This window comes from Theropithecus gelada, chromosome 11, assembly GCF_003255815.1.
Source record: "Theropithecus gelada isolate Dixy chromosome 11, Tgel_1.0, whole genome shotgun sequence".
Lineage (NCBI taxonomy): Eukaryota > Metazoa > Chordata > Mammalia > Primates > Cercopithecidae > Theropithecus > Theropithecus gelada.
The window spans coordinates 7258405-7277197 of NC_037679.1; the positions used below are offsets into that span (position 1 = coordinate 7258405).

Below are 18793 nucleotides of genomic sequence, written 5' to 3' on the forward strand. Positions count from 1 at the left end.
CCATCCCAAGTCCACCCTCCCGCCAATTGTATTGTATAAATCAATAAAAAGCAAAGGTTCCAGAACAACTGAAAGAAAAATAATTCCAAACTAAGCAGAGTGAGCTTTCCATTGGGAATGAAGACCTATGGGAAAAGGCAGCCCAGCCCATAAGTCCTCCCTGCTGGCACACACACTGTAGGTGTAGGAACTGCCTGCGAAGCTCATTAGAACACACTGGCTCTCAGGAAGAGAAAAAGCTGCATTACAAGAGAAGTTCTCAGGGCTTTAGGAGTTCTTAGGACTGTTATTTCAGAGCTATTACTGTTATTGCAGAGTTCTTATTATTTCAGAGCTACTGTGTAGCCCTTGGGCACAACCAAGAGAAAGAGGCAAAGACTGCTGTTTCCTTTGATGAGGGGAAAGAAGTCCAGTCCCTTCTGAATGCCCCAGGACATGGCACACTAGGGATGTCATCCAGCCCAGTTCTGGATCTGCATCATTTGAGGTTATAGTATCCTCATCTTTGGGACGCAATTGCTGTTAGCTGAAATTGTGATTTTCTTAAATTTTTTCACAGATCAATTAAAATCTTTTTTTTTTTTTTGAGACGGAGTTTTGCTCTTGTTGCCCAGGCTGGAGTGCAATGGCGTGATCTCGGCTCACTGTAACCTCTGCCTCCCAGGTTCAAGCAATTCTTCTGCCTCAGCCTCCCGAGTAGCTGGGATTACAGGCGCATGCCACTATGTCTCGAACTCCTGACCTCAGGTGATCCGCCTGCCTCAGCCTCCCAAAGTGCTGGGATTACAGGTGTGAGCCACCATGCCTGGCCTAAAATGCTTTCTAGAAGGGATTCTTCTGGACCATTAACCATGTCCCCAAAAGAAAACCACACACACATTCTTTAAGTACTTTCCATCTTCCCAGAGAAATTTAGTTGCACTGTTGACTCCCTCCCTAAGGGGGAGGATTGAGGGAGACTTCTTCTGCAAAGTGCAATATAAAAAGCCAAGTAAGCAATAAACAGAAAACAAAAGTGAGGGATTTTTTTTTGTTTGGTTGTTTGGTTTGGGAAGGGGAGGTGCTATGGAGGTTACTGTTGTGACATGTTGCTTCAAAATCTATAAACCACACAACAGGAACAACTGTTTTTCTGTTTTCTGTGACAGAGTACTGCAGGCACAACCTCACCCAGAGTTGCCTGCATGATGGTGCAAACATCTCCAGGCTATTCTAAAAGTAACAGGTATTCCTTCAAAGAAGCTGGCAGTGGAAGGCCCTTCACTGCATCAGGGAGATACTGGAGTCCCAGGCTACGGCGTACGGCATAGCGAGCAAGTGTTTTTAGAGTTCCTGGAGCTGAGCACAGAACAGTCAGTTTTTCACATAGCTGCGGGTCTCTGGCCACCTCTCGTGGCATCGTGCCATTTTTCCTCAATTCAAAGTGTCCAACAGCTCTGTGGAGGAGCTCAAAGCAAGAGTCCTCTTTCTCTGTTCCAAGTCCCCTGACTAGCAGAGCCACCAGGCGGGAGATGGGTGTCTGGCCTATTAGGTTGATGACTCTGACCTCTGCACCATAATCCAGAAGAATACTGACACTCTCAAGATTTCCTTTCATGGCAGCCCAGCTGAGCGGTGTATCATTGTTATAATCCAGGGCATTGACAGAGGCCCCACTCTCTAGGAGAGCCCGCACACACTCAGCATTGTTCTTAAAGGCTGCCCAGTGAAGTGGGGTATCTCTGTTGCCATCCAAAGCATTTGGGTTTGCACCATACTCCAATAGGACCTCCACACAAGCCTCATCTTTCTCTGCTGCATAGTGGAGGGCTGTTCGGTTATACCCATCCAGGGCATTCACCTGTAAAAAGGGAGGAACTATTACAGTAGACGGACTACTGAGAGGAAGACAGGACAGCAGCAAAGAAGCTTACATGGTTACCCACTACCTTTGCTATGCAGTGCTCTGAACAAGAGGGTCAACAAGCAACTCCCAGGGAGTGCTGGTGATAAAGATGAAGATATGACAGGAGCTTAGGAGCAAAATGGAAAAGAACTGTCCTCAAACAGTCAACACTATTATGTGCATTGACTAGCTGGTCTGCATTATTTCGGTTTTTGCTGCAATGTTCATTTATTCGTTAGAAACTCTACCACAGAGTAAAGGGTAAGGCAGGAATAGAGGAAGTCTAAGTCCCTGTAACTGCTCAGAAAGATATTTACTGGAAAGTTGCTTGACTACACAGAGTTTTGGATTATTTTACTTATCCTGACCCTTTCTGTACCCTGTGGCTAATGTAGCAATCAAACTGAAAAACACAGCTTTTGCTATGTTCTTTAACCATACAGAGAAGTTCAAAATGTTAGAATGTAAGTCAGACCTTTCCAAAAATATGCTGTGGGTTCACAAGAGAACCCAAATGAAAGTATGTGATAGGAAGAACACAAATCTCCCAGTGCTGGAAAAGCAGCTGGCTTGCTGACAGTTAGTATCACTTGCAGTTTTCTTCTTCACATTTCCAAATAGCATATTCCCTCATCAATGGGAAAAAAAACACAAAACAAAAAACCCTGAAACATTTAAGTAAGTTCAACCTTCTTTTGGCTAAAACTTATCTTAAGTACCACTTCTTAAGTACTTTAAGTACTTTTAAGGATACTTTAGATTTAATTAGAGTTGAGGGATCTCTGCGTTTATATTTCCTGGATAGACAATAAGCAATGAGAAGATTAAATGGCAATATAAACAGCACCTACAAGGTAAGCTTCCTGAAGTGATGGCCAGTGACAGCTTAAGTTAAGGAGAAGAAAGAAAAGCAGAGTATCAGCACTATAAAATGGGGCAAGCAGGGTGGGGACAGAAAGGCAAAGGAATGAAATAATCCTTAGATCATTTCATATATTTACCATTACATTTTCCTTAATATTGGCTGTGCCAACATTACCTTGAGTTAGAATTTCAGACTGGAGGAGGGAAGAGATGGAGGAGTGATGGGGACAAATTCTAAGAAAGCATGAAGCTCAAGTTTTAGTGAATCATTAATGTGAATGTGTTAAAAACATTACCTCGGCTCCTTTTTCCAGAAGTAACTCCACACAGTCAGCATCTGACACCATACAGGCACAGTGCAAGGGCTTCAGTGTACCATGAGTGCAGTTCACATCTGCTCCCTGTGGGCAGAAGACAACTTCAGTCAGTGTGCTCAGCTCTGGCTTGCCCAGCAGGACAGAATTCAGAACTGAGTCCAGGGGACAGAGCGTTCTCTATTTTATAGGTACACTGCTAGTTCCTTGTTTCCTTTTCTATTAATTAATATGCCAATGTCCAAACTAAAGGAGTACACTGAAGAAGAAGGAAAACAACTGTTAATTCCTTAGATCAAGTTACTAAGTTCCTCCACAAAGAAGCCTGCCAGATGGTCATCTGGACATTATTGAAGACATAATCTTACGTGTCAAAGCACTGAAAATCTTATCATCAGGCAGGAAAGCTGGACCAGCAATCCACTTTCTATGGCCACTATGCTCTGAAAAAGTAGGAAAGTGAGTCTGTCAGACTGAGGCCAGAACTGGCATGCATTTTTGGCCATTCAGCAAATGACCATCACTAATAGTGGCATCATATTAACACTATTTTTCCTTATTTATAAACATCTTCAAAGTAGCCTCTTAGTATCAGCATTCTTTACCACCTAGCCTTTGCTGGTGCTTCTATTCAAAATCAAAGGACAGGCTGGGCACGGTGGCTCACCCCTGTAATCCCAGCACTTCGGGAGACTGAGGCGGTCAGATCACCTGAGGTCAGGAGTTTGAGACCATCCTGGCCAACATGGTGAAACCCTGTCTCTGCTGAAAATACAAAAACTAGTCAGGTGCGGCAGCAGGCGCCTGTAATCCCAGCTACTCGGGAGGCTGAGGCAGGAGAATTGCTTGAACCTGGGAGGCAGAGGTTGCCATGAGCCGAGATTGAGCCACCGCACTCCAGCCTGGGAGACAAGGGAAACTCCGTCTCAAAAAAAAAAAAAAAAAAAAAAAAAAAATCAAAGGAGATGGAGATACCAGTCAGACCAAAGTCACTGAATGACTCAGCAGCAGAGCTAGAATTAGAATGTGACAAGGTTTCCACCGCAGAGTCTTCTGACACCACTTTTGCAGAGAATAAGCTAACACTGCATGACTTTTCCTTCTCCAGTTGTGCCCAATAACTCTGAAGCAGCTACAGAGATCCAGGCTGTAAATGAGGAGCCTGAAGTCTTAGAATATACAGAAGTAACCATCTGGATGCATTTTCTGGTGATCAAAAAATTACTCTGTAACTTCTCTTCAACAAGAAAAATAAATAGAAGAGGACAGTAAAGACCTTCTAGGATACCAGTCATATAACAATTATTGAAGAGCGGTGATTAAACATCAGATGGTTAAGGTGTTTTCTTAAACTATAATTACCATGCATTTTAGAGGTTGATATCCTCTACAGAGCTAGAAGTGGTAGCTGCTTTTAACATAGAATGTAAGTACAAATCTCTCCATGTAATTATTATAACCCAGGTATGAAGAAAAGCTCACAGGATTTAAAAACCACCCCTGTAGCCAGGCACAGTGGCTCACACCTCTAATCCCAGCACTTTGGGAACCCAAGGCAGGTGGATCACTTGAGCTTGGGAATTCAAGACCAGCCCGGGCAACATGGTGAAACCCCGTCTCTACAAAAAATTAAAAAAAAAAAATTAGCTGGACATGGGTGGCATGTGCCTGTAGTCTCAGCTACTTGAGGGAGCTGAGGTGGGAGGATCGCTTAAGCCCAGGAGGTCAAGGCTGCAGTAAGCCATGTTTGCACCACTGCACTCCAGCCTGGGTGACAAAAGTGAAGCCCTGTCTCAAAAAATAAAAATAAAAACCACCTCTGCTTTGCTCACCTCCTCTCTTAATAAAACATGTATAGAAGACTTTGAGCTCAATGGATTACATATGCATCATACTTAGATAGTTTACAAAGAACATGAGACTAGGGTTATTGAGAACATATTCCATGAAGAAAAATGTCAGATACACAAAGTGAAAGGGAGAAGGGAAGCGAAGCAAACATAGGGGAAATACATTTTAATGATCAAGTTAATGCAGTTAGCAAAATATAAAAACTCCCTGTGATCTTGGGTTGAGACAAAGCTGCAAATCTGTGATCCATGAGGATTTACAGAGCTTTCCCACTTCACATCGCAAGGACTCTCCTGTCAATACCAGCACACTCACCCCTCTGATGAGGTCCTCTACATTATCATGTGGGAAGGAACGGATGGCAGCAATTGTTCGGATTAAGCGCTCTGAGAGAGAGTATTTGCTCTGAATGCTCTGCATAATATACCACATACTGGAACTCATCAAGGCTCAGGGTGTTCACATGCTCCAAACTACCTGAAACAAAGAAGTTTTCGGCATATACAGTATTACTGAGCACACCTGTCTTTAGGGTTAGGTGTTCTCTGAGGCCTTCCCTTCCCAATACTAAAAGCAGATTTCAAGGAATGATTAATACTATTTTCATAATCATAAGGAATTGGATAATAGTTGCCTAGGGAGTTCGATAAACTTGGACACAAGATTTCCCCAAGAGGTACTAAGACCCCCATGGAGCTCTGTGTGGTTTACAAACAAGACTAGGCAAGGAATAGGATTTTTAAAAGGCTGAGGAGGTCACAAAACATTATTTTCCTTCTTTGAATTTTGTGGTTTTTATGATCAGCACCATCATTAAGTTATTTATAACACTGGGCCTTGCAATATAGTTATGTACATATTGTTTCTCCAACTATACTGTAATCAACTGGAAGGCAAGGACTTTGTCTTCTATTCTTTCATCCATGTAAGGCCAGCCACCGAATCTCACAAAAGGTAGGTATTTAACAAACTGGTTGGTTACGACTAAACAGTATAGAAGTGATTGTCATCTGTGAAAAGATAGGAAGAAGGCTATGGAGCAAATATATCTAAATAATGAAAAGGCATCTGAAATATTTTCAAATGTCTTCAGAAGAGATAAAAGAAATATTTGAGGTAATAGTCTAAAATAAGAAAGGAAAGCACAAGTATAACTACCCTAGAATCATCTATATAAAACTAAGAAAAAATTAAAGTTCACAATAATAAAATATACTTTCAGTTTTAGGAAAATTTGAAGATTTTAAAATGAGTTAAAGGCGGAGCGTGGTGGCTCACACCTGTAATCCCAGCACTTTGGAAGGCTGAGGTGGGTGGATCACCTGAGGTTTTAATCTCTCCAGTAGCCACAAAACTGCTCTGGGACAAGTGTCTGTATCTTATAACTTTTTTGTTTCAAGGAAAAAAAATACAGAGGTGCCTTTGAGTTGGTAATTCCAAGAACAGCAGCAGAAGACAGAGCATCTAAAGCAGGAGGCTTGGACCACAGTAGTTCTGCTGCCTGTAATCCCAGTACTTTGGGAGGCCAAGGCAGGAGGAGCTCTTGAACCCAGAAGTTCAAGACCAGCCTGGTCAACATGGCGAGACGACCCCAAAACCCAACCGTCTCTACAAAAAAATTCAAAAATTAAAATAAATTTAAAAAGTGGTTTTGTTAACCATTTCTGGGCCATGATAATCTGATGAAACTAAACTCTGCACTCATTTTCCAGGCGCTCTTGGACTCCGGGCTAAGAACTCCTGAGAGTATGGTCAGCGGTCTGCTACTGCCTGGACGCTCCCGGTAAAGGAATGAAACTTCAGGGCAGATTGACAGCATTCACTGTGAGGAAGGGTCAAGGAAATCTAAATTCGATCTCACCAGACAGCAGCCCGTGTACGGTTTGATTCCCTTGGAAGGCCCTTTCCTCTGCTAGAGCTGAAAGCCCTGTCTCCCTCGTTTTCTTTTGCTACGGGATCCAGAGAAAACACCAAAGGGCATTTACTGAGAAGCTGGGGAAAACAAAACAAAACAAAAAAAAACCAAACAAAACCGCAAAATGGAAAAGAATACACAACAGCTCTGATGCGAGGAGGCCTCGGCCCCGTCCCCTCCCGCCCCAGGAGAACCTTGGCGGAGCCCGCACCGCCCCTAATCCCACCGCACCTGCTGCGGGAGGGGTCGCGGCAGCTGTCTAGCTGAGGCTAGGGGGCGGGGAGCAAGGGTACGAAATGCAAGGACGTGCGGTGTCACTTTCCGCACCGGCTCCCAGCAGATCGCAGCAATCCCGGCAGGTCTGGTACTGAAAGAGAATCACGCAGTTTGCGCTGGGGAGCCTCAGACGCGGACCAATCCCTCCCGGATCGGCCCCCTAAGGCCCGGAACTAAGTCTCAGCCTCGAGAGCTAGAGCACTTCCACTGGGGAGCAGAGGAAGCGTTATTGGGCGTGGTACCCTGGGTTAGGACACCTGGCTGTAGACCCGCACCAAGGACCGCACTCACCCAATTGCCGGGCTGAGGTGGGTGTTGAAAGCCGCTGTCAAGGCGTGACCCGGAAGCAGAAGCTGTCGGGGGCAGGCCCCTCTGTTTACAGGACAAGAAGACCAACTAAGATGGGCGCCTGCGTACTGATGAGTGTTCGTCACTGGGGCGCGCCTGCGCAGACTTGTGCAGCAGCTTCCGTCCTCACTAGGCCTACTTAGGGGGTTACTTTCTGCTTTTCACAGAGGCTTTGTGCGCAGTCTCAATGCGGCGTTCTCGGCCACAGCGGCAGGGTTCGGGTCTTGGTCCTGCAGTGGGGGAAAAAAAGCTCAGGAACCCTGGGCGTTGGGCCGATTCTATATGGTTGCACCTGCGTGGACCAGGCCAGCAGGGGGTCCATCCACAATGGTTCAGTTACTTAGGAGACTAAACTCCTAATAAGAAGTGTCTGTGACAAATAAAAATACTTCCAGCATTATTCATAATGGTGGAACGAATCTATACTCCTTAGAACCCTCCTGTACATTGTCCACTCTCCTTCAAGTAAACCATATCAAAGACAAACTCAACTACCCAAGAGGTATAGTATTCTGAATGTAGAGGAATAAATGACCTTTATTTATAACTCTTATTAGGGTTAATGAACCTTCCTGTGCAAAGACATGATGACACCTCTGAGTGACAGACTTTCTGTGCAAAGTATAAACATTTTAAAGTCAGCAGCACATGGTGGTGGTGCATGGAAGGAGTGAAGCAGCCCATTCAGGCAGACTGCAAGAGTTGTGGTCTGCCCAGCAGCCTGTTTAACCAGAGTGCCCCACACTTACTCCCCAAAGCTTGTTCTAAGCAACCAAATCTAACCAATTAGAGATTTAAAGCAGGCCCAGACAGTTCATGTACATCATTGAGAGGATGGTGAACTGAAAGTTCATGACCTGGTCTGAGGAGTGAGCCTCCTTTGAGCTCCAGACTCAAAGGAATTTTGCCAGGTAGGAATATGCCCTGCACTTCCAGCCACTGCACCATGGTGAGATTGTCCATTTTTTTCAAAAGAAGCTGAAATACAGATTTTCTAAAAAAGTGAATTCTTCCAAGTTGCAAATGTTGGCAGTGTTTTTTTTGTTTGTTTTAATTTTTGAGACGTAGTTTCACTCTTGTCACCCAGGATGGAGTGCAATGGCGTGATCTCAGTTGGCTGCAACCTCAGCCTTCTGGGTTCAAGTGATTCTCCTGCCGAAGTAACTGAGACTATAGGCACCTGCCACCACATCCGGCTAATTTTTTTTTTTTTTTTTTTTGTATTTTTAGTAGAGATGAGGTTTCACAATGTTGGCCAGGCTGGTCTCAAACTCCTGACCTCAGGTGATCCACCCTCCTCGGCCTCCCAAAGTACTGGGATTACAGGCGTGAGTCACCATGCTGGACCACATCTCTCAAATTTCTTGGTTGGGAAATGCTGAAGTATATAAATTCTGGGAAACCATCAGCATCTTACAAATGTAAGAATGAGTGGAGTCTCCCAGGGAGTGATAAAATAGGCTCTCAATACAGGTTATTCTACTTATTTATTGAAACACTGAATACACTTTTATTTTACATGGCGTGCAACTCAGTATATGCAGAAAAGTACTCTATGTCACACTCATGATCAATATCCTCTTATTTCCATTTGGCGTGTCTTTGAAAACCTAGCACATCGCTAAGCTAAAAATCACATGAAAGACCCCTAGAGAAATCAAACTAACTTTTTCCCCCCAAACAGTAGATCTCATCTTTATTTAGTCAAATCAGCATCTGCTGATAGTGCAGTGGAGCAAAGCTGACAGTGATATTCATTAACAAAGAAGACAAAACTTACACTTTCAGGTATAAAGATCAACTCTGAATGGCAGAGAGCCTAATCTATCATCAGCCACCAAGAACTCAGAAGAGCAAATAACTCAAGAAGAGAGAAGCCAAAGCACTATGAAAATTATTCTTTTCTGTGAAATTCAGTTCCACAGCCTGTATGAGCAAGGGTCCGAAACACTGGAGAGCCAACAAAGCTGCTGGGAGGGCCCATTCATAATGGGAGATGTACTGACTGTGCCTCCCTATGCTGTGTCCTTCCATGAGCTTCCTCCACTCTTTACTGACTTCATTTTGACTTGGTCCTCTGGTCTCACCATAGCTACTTGGGAGACTTTGAGTTGTTATCTTACAGTTCCAAGAGTCTGTTTTGACTGAACCCAAGAGTAACATGGCAATCCACAATAGAAGCGTTCTCATGGTACAATGGTACAAAGGTCATTCTGTAGGTTGCATATATATATATATATATAAAATTCTAATTCCATATAAATATATATATATATTTATATGGAAGACAAAGCTGCTTCTTTTTTTTTTTTTTTTTTTTAGACAAAGTCTCACTCTGTTGCCCAGGCTGCAGTGCAGTGGCATGATCTTGGCTTACTGCAACCTCCACCTCCCAGGTTCAAGCAATTCTCCTGCCTCGGCCTCCCGAGTAGCTGGGATTACACGCCTGGCTAATTTTCGTGCTTTTTTTTTTTTTTTTTTTTTTTTGAGACAGAGTCTTGCTCTGTCGCCCAGGCTGGAGTGCAGTGGCACGATCTTGGCTCACTGCAAGCTCTGCCTCCCGGGTTCACGCCATTCTCCTGCCTCAGCCTCCCGAGTAGCTGGGACTACAGGCACCCGCCACCACACCCAGCTTATTTTTTTGTATTTTTTAGTAGAGATGGGGTTTCACTGTGTTAGCCAGGATGGTCTCGATCTCCTGACCTCGTGATCCGCCCGCCTCAGCCTCCCAAAGTGCTGGGATAAAAGGCGTGAGCCACCGCGCCCAGCCTCAATTTTTGTATTTTTAGTAGAGACGGGGTTCCACCATGATGGCCAGGCTGGTCTCGATCTCCTGACCTCAGGAGATCCACCCACCTTGGCCTCCGAAAGTGTTGGGATTACAGGCATGAGCCATTGCGCCTGGCCACTTCTTTCCTCTTTAACAAGAGAATGTTGCACCCAGCATCACTGCTTTGGCTAGCTCTTTTTTCCTGTGTGCCCTCATGTGTGCAGCAATTGAACTGGCTAACAATTTCTGCATTCTTCCTGGTCTAGCCAAAATAATCTGGAAACTCACCATCTAGCCCAATCAAAGACATTATTATTGTATGAGTCACTAACATAGTCTTCATCTTCATCCTTGGGGCTAGAGCTATAATATACTCTGTATGCTCTGGCCACATGATTGATCTCTTCTTTTGTGCCAGTCAAGCCAACCAGTTTGGGAGAAAATTCTTTCACATAATTTGCAATGGCCTTTTTTGTGTCCCTCTCTGGGTCAATGGTGATGAAAAGTTAAATTTGGCAGAGTTGGAATACTATCTCATCCACAACTTGAATCATTTTTTCTAGTTCTTCTGCAAAGATATCAGTAATGACTGAAACAAGAATAAATCAACAGCCACTGACCCAGGCAGTGTTTGTCAGTTTTAGGCTCTCCAAATGTGTTGTGAGGGAAAATGGTCCCCCAATAAAGGCTTGTTGATGCTTCACTGCTGTTTCTTCTCTAGCTTCTGTCTTTTCTATTTTGAATACTTCACTCCAGCCAGTAAACCTCCTCCCATAGCAAATGTGAATGCTAAAGACTTCCAAGAAATAGGCCTGGGCTTCAAGGGGCATGTGCAGTCTCTACAGTCCTTCTGCTCAGGCCCTGACCACCTGAAGGGTGGTTGGTGGTATCACTGCCTGAGGGGCCGGCTTCCCAGGCAGCTACCAGCGAGCCTCCAGTCATGCCACACTTCCTCTTGCATGCAGAATTGCCTTGGCAACACTCTCACTGTCTACTTGGCTGGGCCCCAAAGCTCATGTCAGCCAGGCAAGAGGCGCCAAAGTTGCCCCATACTGGTTACTTTGAAGTGTCTCTGAGAATTCAATGCACAATGAAAGTTGGTTTCAGATACATTCAACCATCCTTTCATCAAACATTTACTGAGCACCTACTTTGTTCCAGGCTTTGTGCTCAACTCTCCAGGGAAGACAGAAATGGAGAGAGACAGTCTCTTATCACCAAGGGTTGGGAGACAGATATGAACGTCCTCAGTTGCAATTGAAGATGATTATTTCAACAACATTGTTATGTCCAAAGTCACTGTTGACAAATGGTTCTACCTTATGGTGAGCTCAAGAGAGTGAAGGAAGGGTCTGTGAAGAGACTTCTTGGGGAGAAATTTGTATGTGCTGAGTCCCCACTCTCCTCCTATCCAGAGGGAAAGGAAGTACTGATGTTGCCTGAAGAGGGGCTTCTGTGGGATCAGAGAGCTTGAAGATTGTTCCCCATAATTGTAAAACAAAAACTGCACCAATACTTACTTATAAATTAAAGAGGGCTGCAGCCACAAAGTACATGTGGCTGCATTGGGATCTGTCTGGACACCCAGATTCAGCAGGGATGACAAATGTATAAATGTTTACCTGGACCAGATGTGGGCCACATGAAGACAGCCAACTTGGGGTTACCTTTTGTCCATCCAAATGGGCTGTCTAGAGGTATGGGGGGACCCAGTGGCCAGAAGCCAGAAATGAACACAGGGGTGCTACAATCCACAGTTTGTCACAGTCAACCACTTGCACTGGTTTTGGCCAAAGGAACTCAAGTAAGATGTCTCTGGTGATGGGAATCTGCAAAGAACCTTTAAAAGCACGCTTTAAGAAAAAGAGTCAGCTTTAACCATGTGCAAGACCCAGGTAGTACAGACCTACCCTACCAAGAAAGAAAAGCCTGCCCTATCTCCTTAGCTGTTTTTGTTTTTGTTTTTTGTTTTTTGAGATGAAGTCTGACTCTGTCACCAGGCTAGAGTACAGTGGTGCGATCTCGGCTCACTGCAACCTCCACTTCCCAGGTTCGAGTGATTCCTCTGCCTAAGCCTCCCAAGTAGCTGGGATTACAGGCAGGCACCACCATGCCTGCCTAATTTTTGTAGTTTTAGTAGAGAAGAGGTTTCACCATCTTGGCCAGGATGACCTCGATCTCTTGACCTCATGATCCTCAAGGCCCACCTTGGCCTCCCAAAGTGCTGGGATTACAGGCCTGAGTCACCATGCCCGCCGAGACTATTTGGTTTAAAGTGACTGTTACTTAAAGGATTGCCAGTTATCAAAGAGTTAATCAAAAAGTCAGGGAATCTTCCCAATTTTCTATTCAGGAGCAGGAGAAGATTATTATCCTCCAGTAAAAAATGTTTTTGTTTGTTTGTTTGTTTGTTTGAGATGGAGTCTGGCTCTGTCACCTAGGTTGGAGTGCAGTGGTGCCATCTTGGCTCACTGCAACCTTTGCCTCTTAGGTTCAAGCAATTCTCGAGCCTCTGCCTCCTGAGAAGCTGGGATTACAGGTGACCGCCACCACGCCCAGCTAATTTTTTGTATTTTTAGTAGAGACAGGATTTCACCATGTTGGCCAGGTTGGTCTCGAACTCCTGACCTCAAGTCATCCACCTGCCTTGGCCTCCCAAAGTGCTAAGGTTACAGGCATGAGCCACCATGCCCAGCCAGACAAAAACATTTTTAAAGTGGAAAAAGACAAAAAATAAACTTGTATTTTGATCACATCCCATGAATCTTGCATTCACTATTCAGATTCCATCTCTGCATATTTTAGTTGGTTATTTCTGTTCTTGATGTTTTGATTACAAGTGATTCCATGAATTTTGTGTTTTAGTGTGCTGTGTCTCCCATAAGACTTTTAGGTCATTATTTTTTCTTCCCTTCCCTCCTGATTCCAGTTCTGCTCTCAAGAAGTTCTCATTAGATGATGTTGATCAACAGTATGACTAATGTTCCTATTTTCAGACCTTGGCATAAACTTGATCTGGAAATTTGATAATGATGTTTTGCCTGTAATGATTGCTGCTATCACTGTTCAACGGTATTAGTATCCAGGCTCTGTGGGTACAGGGTATCCCAGGTTGCAGACCTGGGTGTCTTGCCCTTTGAGTCTTGCCAGTACTAAATGGCCACAGGCTTTTGAGCAACTCCTAATTGGAGTAAAAACTCCTTTATTCACTTGGCTGCCTCCATACCCTTTCCTGATTTTGAGTGGATCTTTCAGAATGACAGTGTGCTGGGGGAGAGTAATTCTGCATTACAAGCTTCTGAGTGGTAACATGAAGTCTTTCACAACAGCTTTTAAAATCTCTGGCCAGAAATTATCAAATACTCCCCTGTCTTAAAGGCCTCATCCTTCTCCATCAGGGGCTGCCTGGCTAATGATGGCAGCGTTTCCCTGACACCTTTCCTAGATAAAAGCAAGTTAAGTAAGAAGAAGGGACCCCTTTCAAATAAATTATCCATCACCAAAGAAAAAGAAACAAACCGAAAAGGAGTTCGACATACCCTAAGAGTGAAGGAAAGAGAGGGAATCAGTCAGTGTTTACAAAATAGGGTAAAAAAATAAGATCCAAGTGTCAGACTAGTTGGCTAGTTGGAAAACAATAGCTTTCTCTCAATAATGGAATATTTTACTTTACTTTGAATTTGTTCAATTTTTAGGACTATCCCTTTTAGCATATTCCTCATATTTAGAAATAATGTAATATTATGCAAACTTCATAAAGACCAAGATTCCAGTTCTGATAGTAGCTCTAGTTACTTTACTTGTAAAAGTAAGTACTTTTATAAGTAAAAGTAAAATTACTGACTAAAGTAAGTAGTACTTTACCTGAGTCTCAGTTGTACAATGGGATGAGAGTATTAACACCTACTCCAAAAGTTAATTTCATAAAACCTAGTCCACATTTGTGAAAAGTGGTTTTGTAAACTACATAAATGTTGACACGTCATCTTTATAGGATTTTATATTTGTTCAAGGAGGTTACCAAATGTCTCATCCTTCCAGTTACATTGTGGCACCTTTGAAAGAGCAGAGATTTAGATTTCTTATACTCATCTCTTTTGTCATAGCACAGTTCTAAACACAAAATAGTTATTTAATAAATACAATGGAATTGAACTAAAGTAAACAGATCTCCCAAAAATGGGAATAGTGGAGTGCCTCTATGTCCTAGTCCCTGACATAGAAAAATTGAAAAGGAAGCTTTGGAACTAGAGCAAAGAAAAAGAAAGTTCAGAGGAAACATAATGTAAGTCTCATGAAACCTTTCATATGCTTAAACCTTGTACTAGAGAAAGTAATTCAGCAAAGAAAAGAACAGTATTAATGTGCAGCAGGGATACTCTCCCAAGACATGCCATCAGGATTAAACAAGGATTTCTTTCAGAAACTGCTCAGAGGCAGACATGCGCTCAATAGCCAAACCCTACTCTCTCTCTCTCTCTCTCTCTTTTTTTCCTTTTAACTTTCCCCAGGGCTTGGGAAATTTTTATGAATTTTCTATTTTTAGAAAATTAGCTTTTAATCAATATTTTATTATTATTTTTGGTCACATAGTTCTACTAATATTTTCCACTATCAGAGCAATTATATAACATTTTTAGTCTTCATAGAGAAAAATTGCCTGAAGGATTTTGGAAAAAAAAGTACAGTAAAAATACATATAGCAATTTTAATGATAATACAGAAATTATATACACATGATACTATTTTTCCAAGAATGTAGGCATTTATAGCTAAATTACCTAGCAAATCCAGACTGAAGTGGACAAACTCTGGCAGGACAGTTAACGTCACCCAGGGGAGGGAAATTACAGAGGAAATGACTACTTGCTTGGTACAACTGGGTGGTCCAGACTAATCTGGAGAGTCCTACAAGCAAGACAAAGAGAAAAGAAAGGAAAAGAGAAAAGATCTGGTTCTCTGAATCCATTTGAGAAGCAAATTACAGTCGATGTCAGAATTTTCTGCTCACCTGGGCCTATGCTATTTCTAATGGGAGTGTGTCTCCCCCTGGAGGGCAAGTAGAGCATTTGCTCCTTCTTGCTTCTTGCCCAAAGTTGAATGATTCGTTTTTGGTTCATCCATTGAGTCTTTGATTATATCATTAATTGGTTGACTGATTCATCCATTAATCCAACAAATACTTATTAAATTTTGTCACTGTGATGTTTGTTGTGATAGACACTAAAGATCCAGCCAGCTGAGATCAACAGAAATATGGCCCTAATCACCAGAAAAATTACAGTTTGATGTGAGAAACAAATATTAGATAGTCACCTCAATGCCTAAATAATCACAATAGTGATGACTTCTATAAAGGAAAAGTTCAATGAACTGAATATTTATGTCATCTCAAAATTCATATGTTGAGATCCTAACCCCCCCCAACGTGATAGTATTAAGAAGTGAGGCCTTCAGGAGGTTATTAGGTCATAGGGGCACAGCCCTCGTGATGAGACTAGTGCCTTTCTAAAAGAGGGACCTTTGCCCCTTCCACCATATGAGGACACAGTAAGAAAGAGCAAATGGGGCCTCGTCAGACACCAACATTGGGATTTCTTGGACTTCCCAGCCTCCAGAGCTGTGAGAAATTAATTTTTGTTGTTCACAAGGCACCCAGTTTACAGTACTTTTGTTATAGTGCCCAAATAAACAAAGATAAATAGTAGGGAGGGTAATAGGACAATTCAATAGAGGACCTAATTCAGGCTGGGAGGCCAAGAAAAGCTTCCCTAAGCATAGACCTGGAAGATGGGTAGAAACAACCAGGTCAAAGGTGTGGAGGAAGTGTGGGGAGTGGGAGGGGGCTGGCCAATGGAGCAGGGTCAGGATATTCAAAGACCCTGAGGAGGAAAGAGTTTAGGAAGCTGGAAGACAAGGAAGAGGCGAGAATGAGAAAGAGACAAGAAGCCGGAAAGGTAGGGAGGCTCCAGATCAGGTGTGGTCTTGGGGGACATGTTAAGGATTCTGAACTGTATCCCAAGAGAACAAGAAGTCTATCAACAGGTTTTATTCAAGTGACATGACCCCATGTGTGTTTTTAAAGGACCACTTTAACTTTTTGAAGAAGAATGGGTTATAGTGGATCCATGGCAAGGATTAAAATAGAGAAAACAGCAGCCTAAGTGATCTGGACAAAAAGTCAAGCAGGCTTAGATTTGAGTGGTGGCCATAGAAAGGGAGAGAAGGGGGTGAATGTGAAATATTTTAATGTTAGAATTGATAGAACTTGGTGATTGGTTACAAGCTGGAGATGAGGGGTACTGTGGTCAAGAAAGACTCCTAGGCTGGGCACGGTGGCTCACACTTGTAATCCCACCACATTGTGAGGCTGAGGTGGGTGGATCATTTGAGGTCAGGAGTTCAAGACCAGCCTGGCCAATATGGTGAAACTCCACCTCTATTAAAAATACAAACATTAGCCAGAGGTGGTGATGGGTGCCTGTAATCCCAGCTACTCAGGAGGCTGAGGAAGGAGAATCACTTGTACCCAGGAGGTGGGGGTTGTAGTGAGCTGAGATGGTGCCACTGCACTTCAGCCTGGGTGACAGAGAGAAGAGAGACTCTGTCTCAAAAAGCAAGCAAGCAAGCAAACAAACAACCTATGTATCTCTCTCTCTCTCTCTCTTTCTTTCCTTTTTTTTGTTTTTGTTTTTGTTTTTGTTTTGAGATGGAGTCTTGCTCTGTTACCCAGGCTGGAGTGCAGTGGCGCCATCTCAGTTCACTGCAATGTCTGCCTCCTGGGTTCAAGCAATTCTCCTGCCTCAGCCTCCCTAGTAGCTGGGATTACAGGTGCATGCCATCTTGCCCAGCTAATTTTTGTAGTTTTAGTAGAGACAGGGTTTTGCCATGTTGGCCAGGCTGGTCTTGAACACCTGACCTCAGGTGATCCACCCACCTCAGCCTCCCAAAGTGCTGAGATTACAGGCATGAACCACCATGCCCAGCATATATCTTTCTAAAAGTATCCAAGATTGTTTAAAATTATATTCTTTGAAGACCTCTTATCCCAACTCAAAAATTTTTAATGACATAAATATAACATTGAAACCAAAACCTGATACAGATTATACAAGAGATAATTACAAACCGATATCATTTATGAATATCATAGGCAGAAATGCTAAAAAATTAGCAAATTGAATCAGACAGCACAGTATGTCATGACAAAGTTGAAACTGTTTTGGGAATGTAAAGATTGTCCAATGTTAGGAAATTCATTAATATAACTAATATTATTATATCTAAGAAGGAAAATCCTGTAATTATCTTCCTAGGGTTGAAAACGCATTTGAAAAAATTAAAGTTGCATTTCCTATAAAAGTAAATTACAAAAGAGGGGTGGAAGATAATTATCTTAACATCATAAACCATCTTGTTTATCATCATCTTACTATTTTCATAGGAAAACACTGGAGGCATTCCTGGTAATGTCTGAAACAAGGCAAGGATACCCACCATCACTATAACATTAACATAATGTTGGAGGTATTTGTCAATGCATTTTTACAAAAGAAACCTATTGGATGTGTGAAAACTGTTGATGATGTAGCTATATCTAGATAACAAAAGCAAATCAATGAATAAACTACACAAACAAAAAGTTGAATTTATATGGTAGCACAATATAAAAGCAATATACAGAAGACAACAGGCTTCATACATAAGATACAAGGATGAATCAGTTAGAAAATAATATGGAATCAAGAACCAATTGGTAATAGCAACCATAATTACAAAACTCCTAGGTATAAAGGTAAAAAGAAATATGTAAAGCCTATGAGGAAAACTGTTAATATAATAGCTTCAAAGACATAAAATAGATCTGAAAAAATGAAAGACATTCTAAGTGAATTTGTAAATTTAACATGATTCCAACAAAAAAGTCAAGGATTTTTTGTTTCACTTTGTTTTTTAGTTATACAAATTGATTCTTAAGTTCATATGGAAGAAATAAACAAGAATATCCAAGAAAGTCCTGAAAGGAAGAGCAATGAGGAGGGGCCAGTCTTATTAGACATTTGAGATATTATAAAACCTTCATAATCAAACTAGTATAAAGCTGGTGCATATAGACAGACACACTAATGGAACATAGTAGAAAGTCTAGGCATCAATCCAAGTACATATAAAAATTTAATGTATGTTAGACATTATAAAACAATGTGAAAAATGGACTTTAAAAATATATGCTGTTGAGACAACTGGGTACCATGTGGAAAAAGGTAACATTGGATCCATTGCTTATACTGCACATCCAAGAAAAACTTCACGTGGCTTGGTTAGCTAAACATGACTACATGGAAACTCTACAAGTTCTAGAAGAAAGCATGTGTAGATTTCTGTGTAATCTACCTACGCAACCCTGGGAATAGTGGGCAAAGCATTTCTATGTCTCAAAACCCAGAATCAATAAAAGACCAGTCAATTCTATTACATATACATGTATCTATTTTTTAAAGTTGTTTTACAAAATTTCGCAGTGATTTCTGGGGTGGAGGGCGGCGGGGAAGGCGGTGTTAAGAGCCATC

General features: G+C 42.4%; 1 protein-coding gene and 1 pseudogene across 6 annotated transcripts; both read right to left on the reverse strand.

Moving 5' to 3' along the window:
- Positions 1-882: 882 nt before the first annotated feature.
- Positions 883-7534, reverse strand: ASB8 (ankyrin repeat and SOCS box containing 8). 6 transcript variants are annotated; one of them, XM_025402551.1, is made up of 5 exons: positions 7397-7458; positions 7061-7196; positions 5230-5391; positions 3046-3150; positions 1208-1840 (listed from the first exon to the last, which is right to left on the reverse strand). In XM_025402551.1, the coding sequence occupies exons 3-5, from the start codon at positions 5356-5358 to the stop codon at positions 1208-1210; spliced, it is 867 nt and encodes a 288-aa protein (XP_025258336.1). In that variant the 5' UTR covers positions 5359-5391; positions 7061-7196; positions 7397-7458. The 6 variants fall into 6 exon arrangements, with proteins under 6 accessions (XP_025258340.1, XP_025258335.1, XP_025258336.1 ...); XM_025402553.1 differs by having other exon boundaries at positions 7348-7402; XM_025402555.1 differs by lacking the exon at positions 7061-7196 and having other exon boundaries at positions 883-1840; positions 5230-5387; positions 7397-7534.
- LOC112634198 lies at positions 5388-18792 on the reverse strand (annotated as a pseudogene).
- Position 18793: the final 1 nt, after the last annotated feature.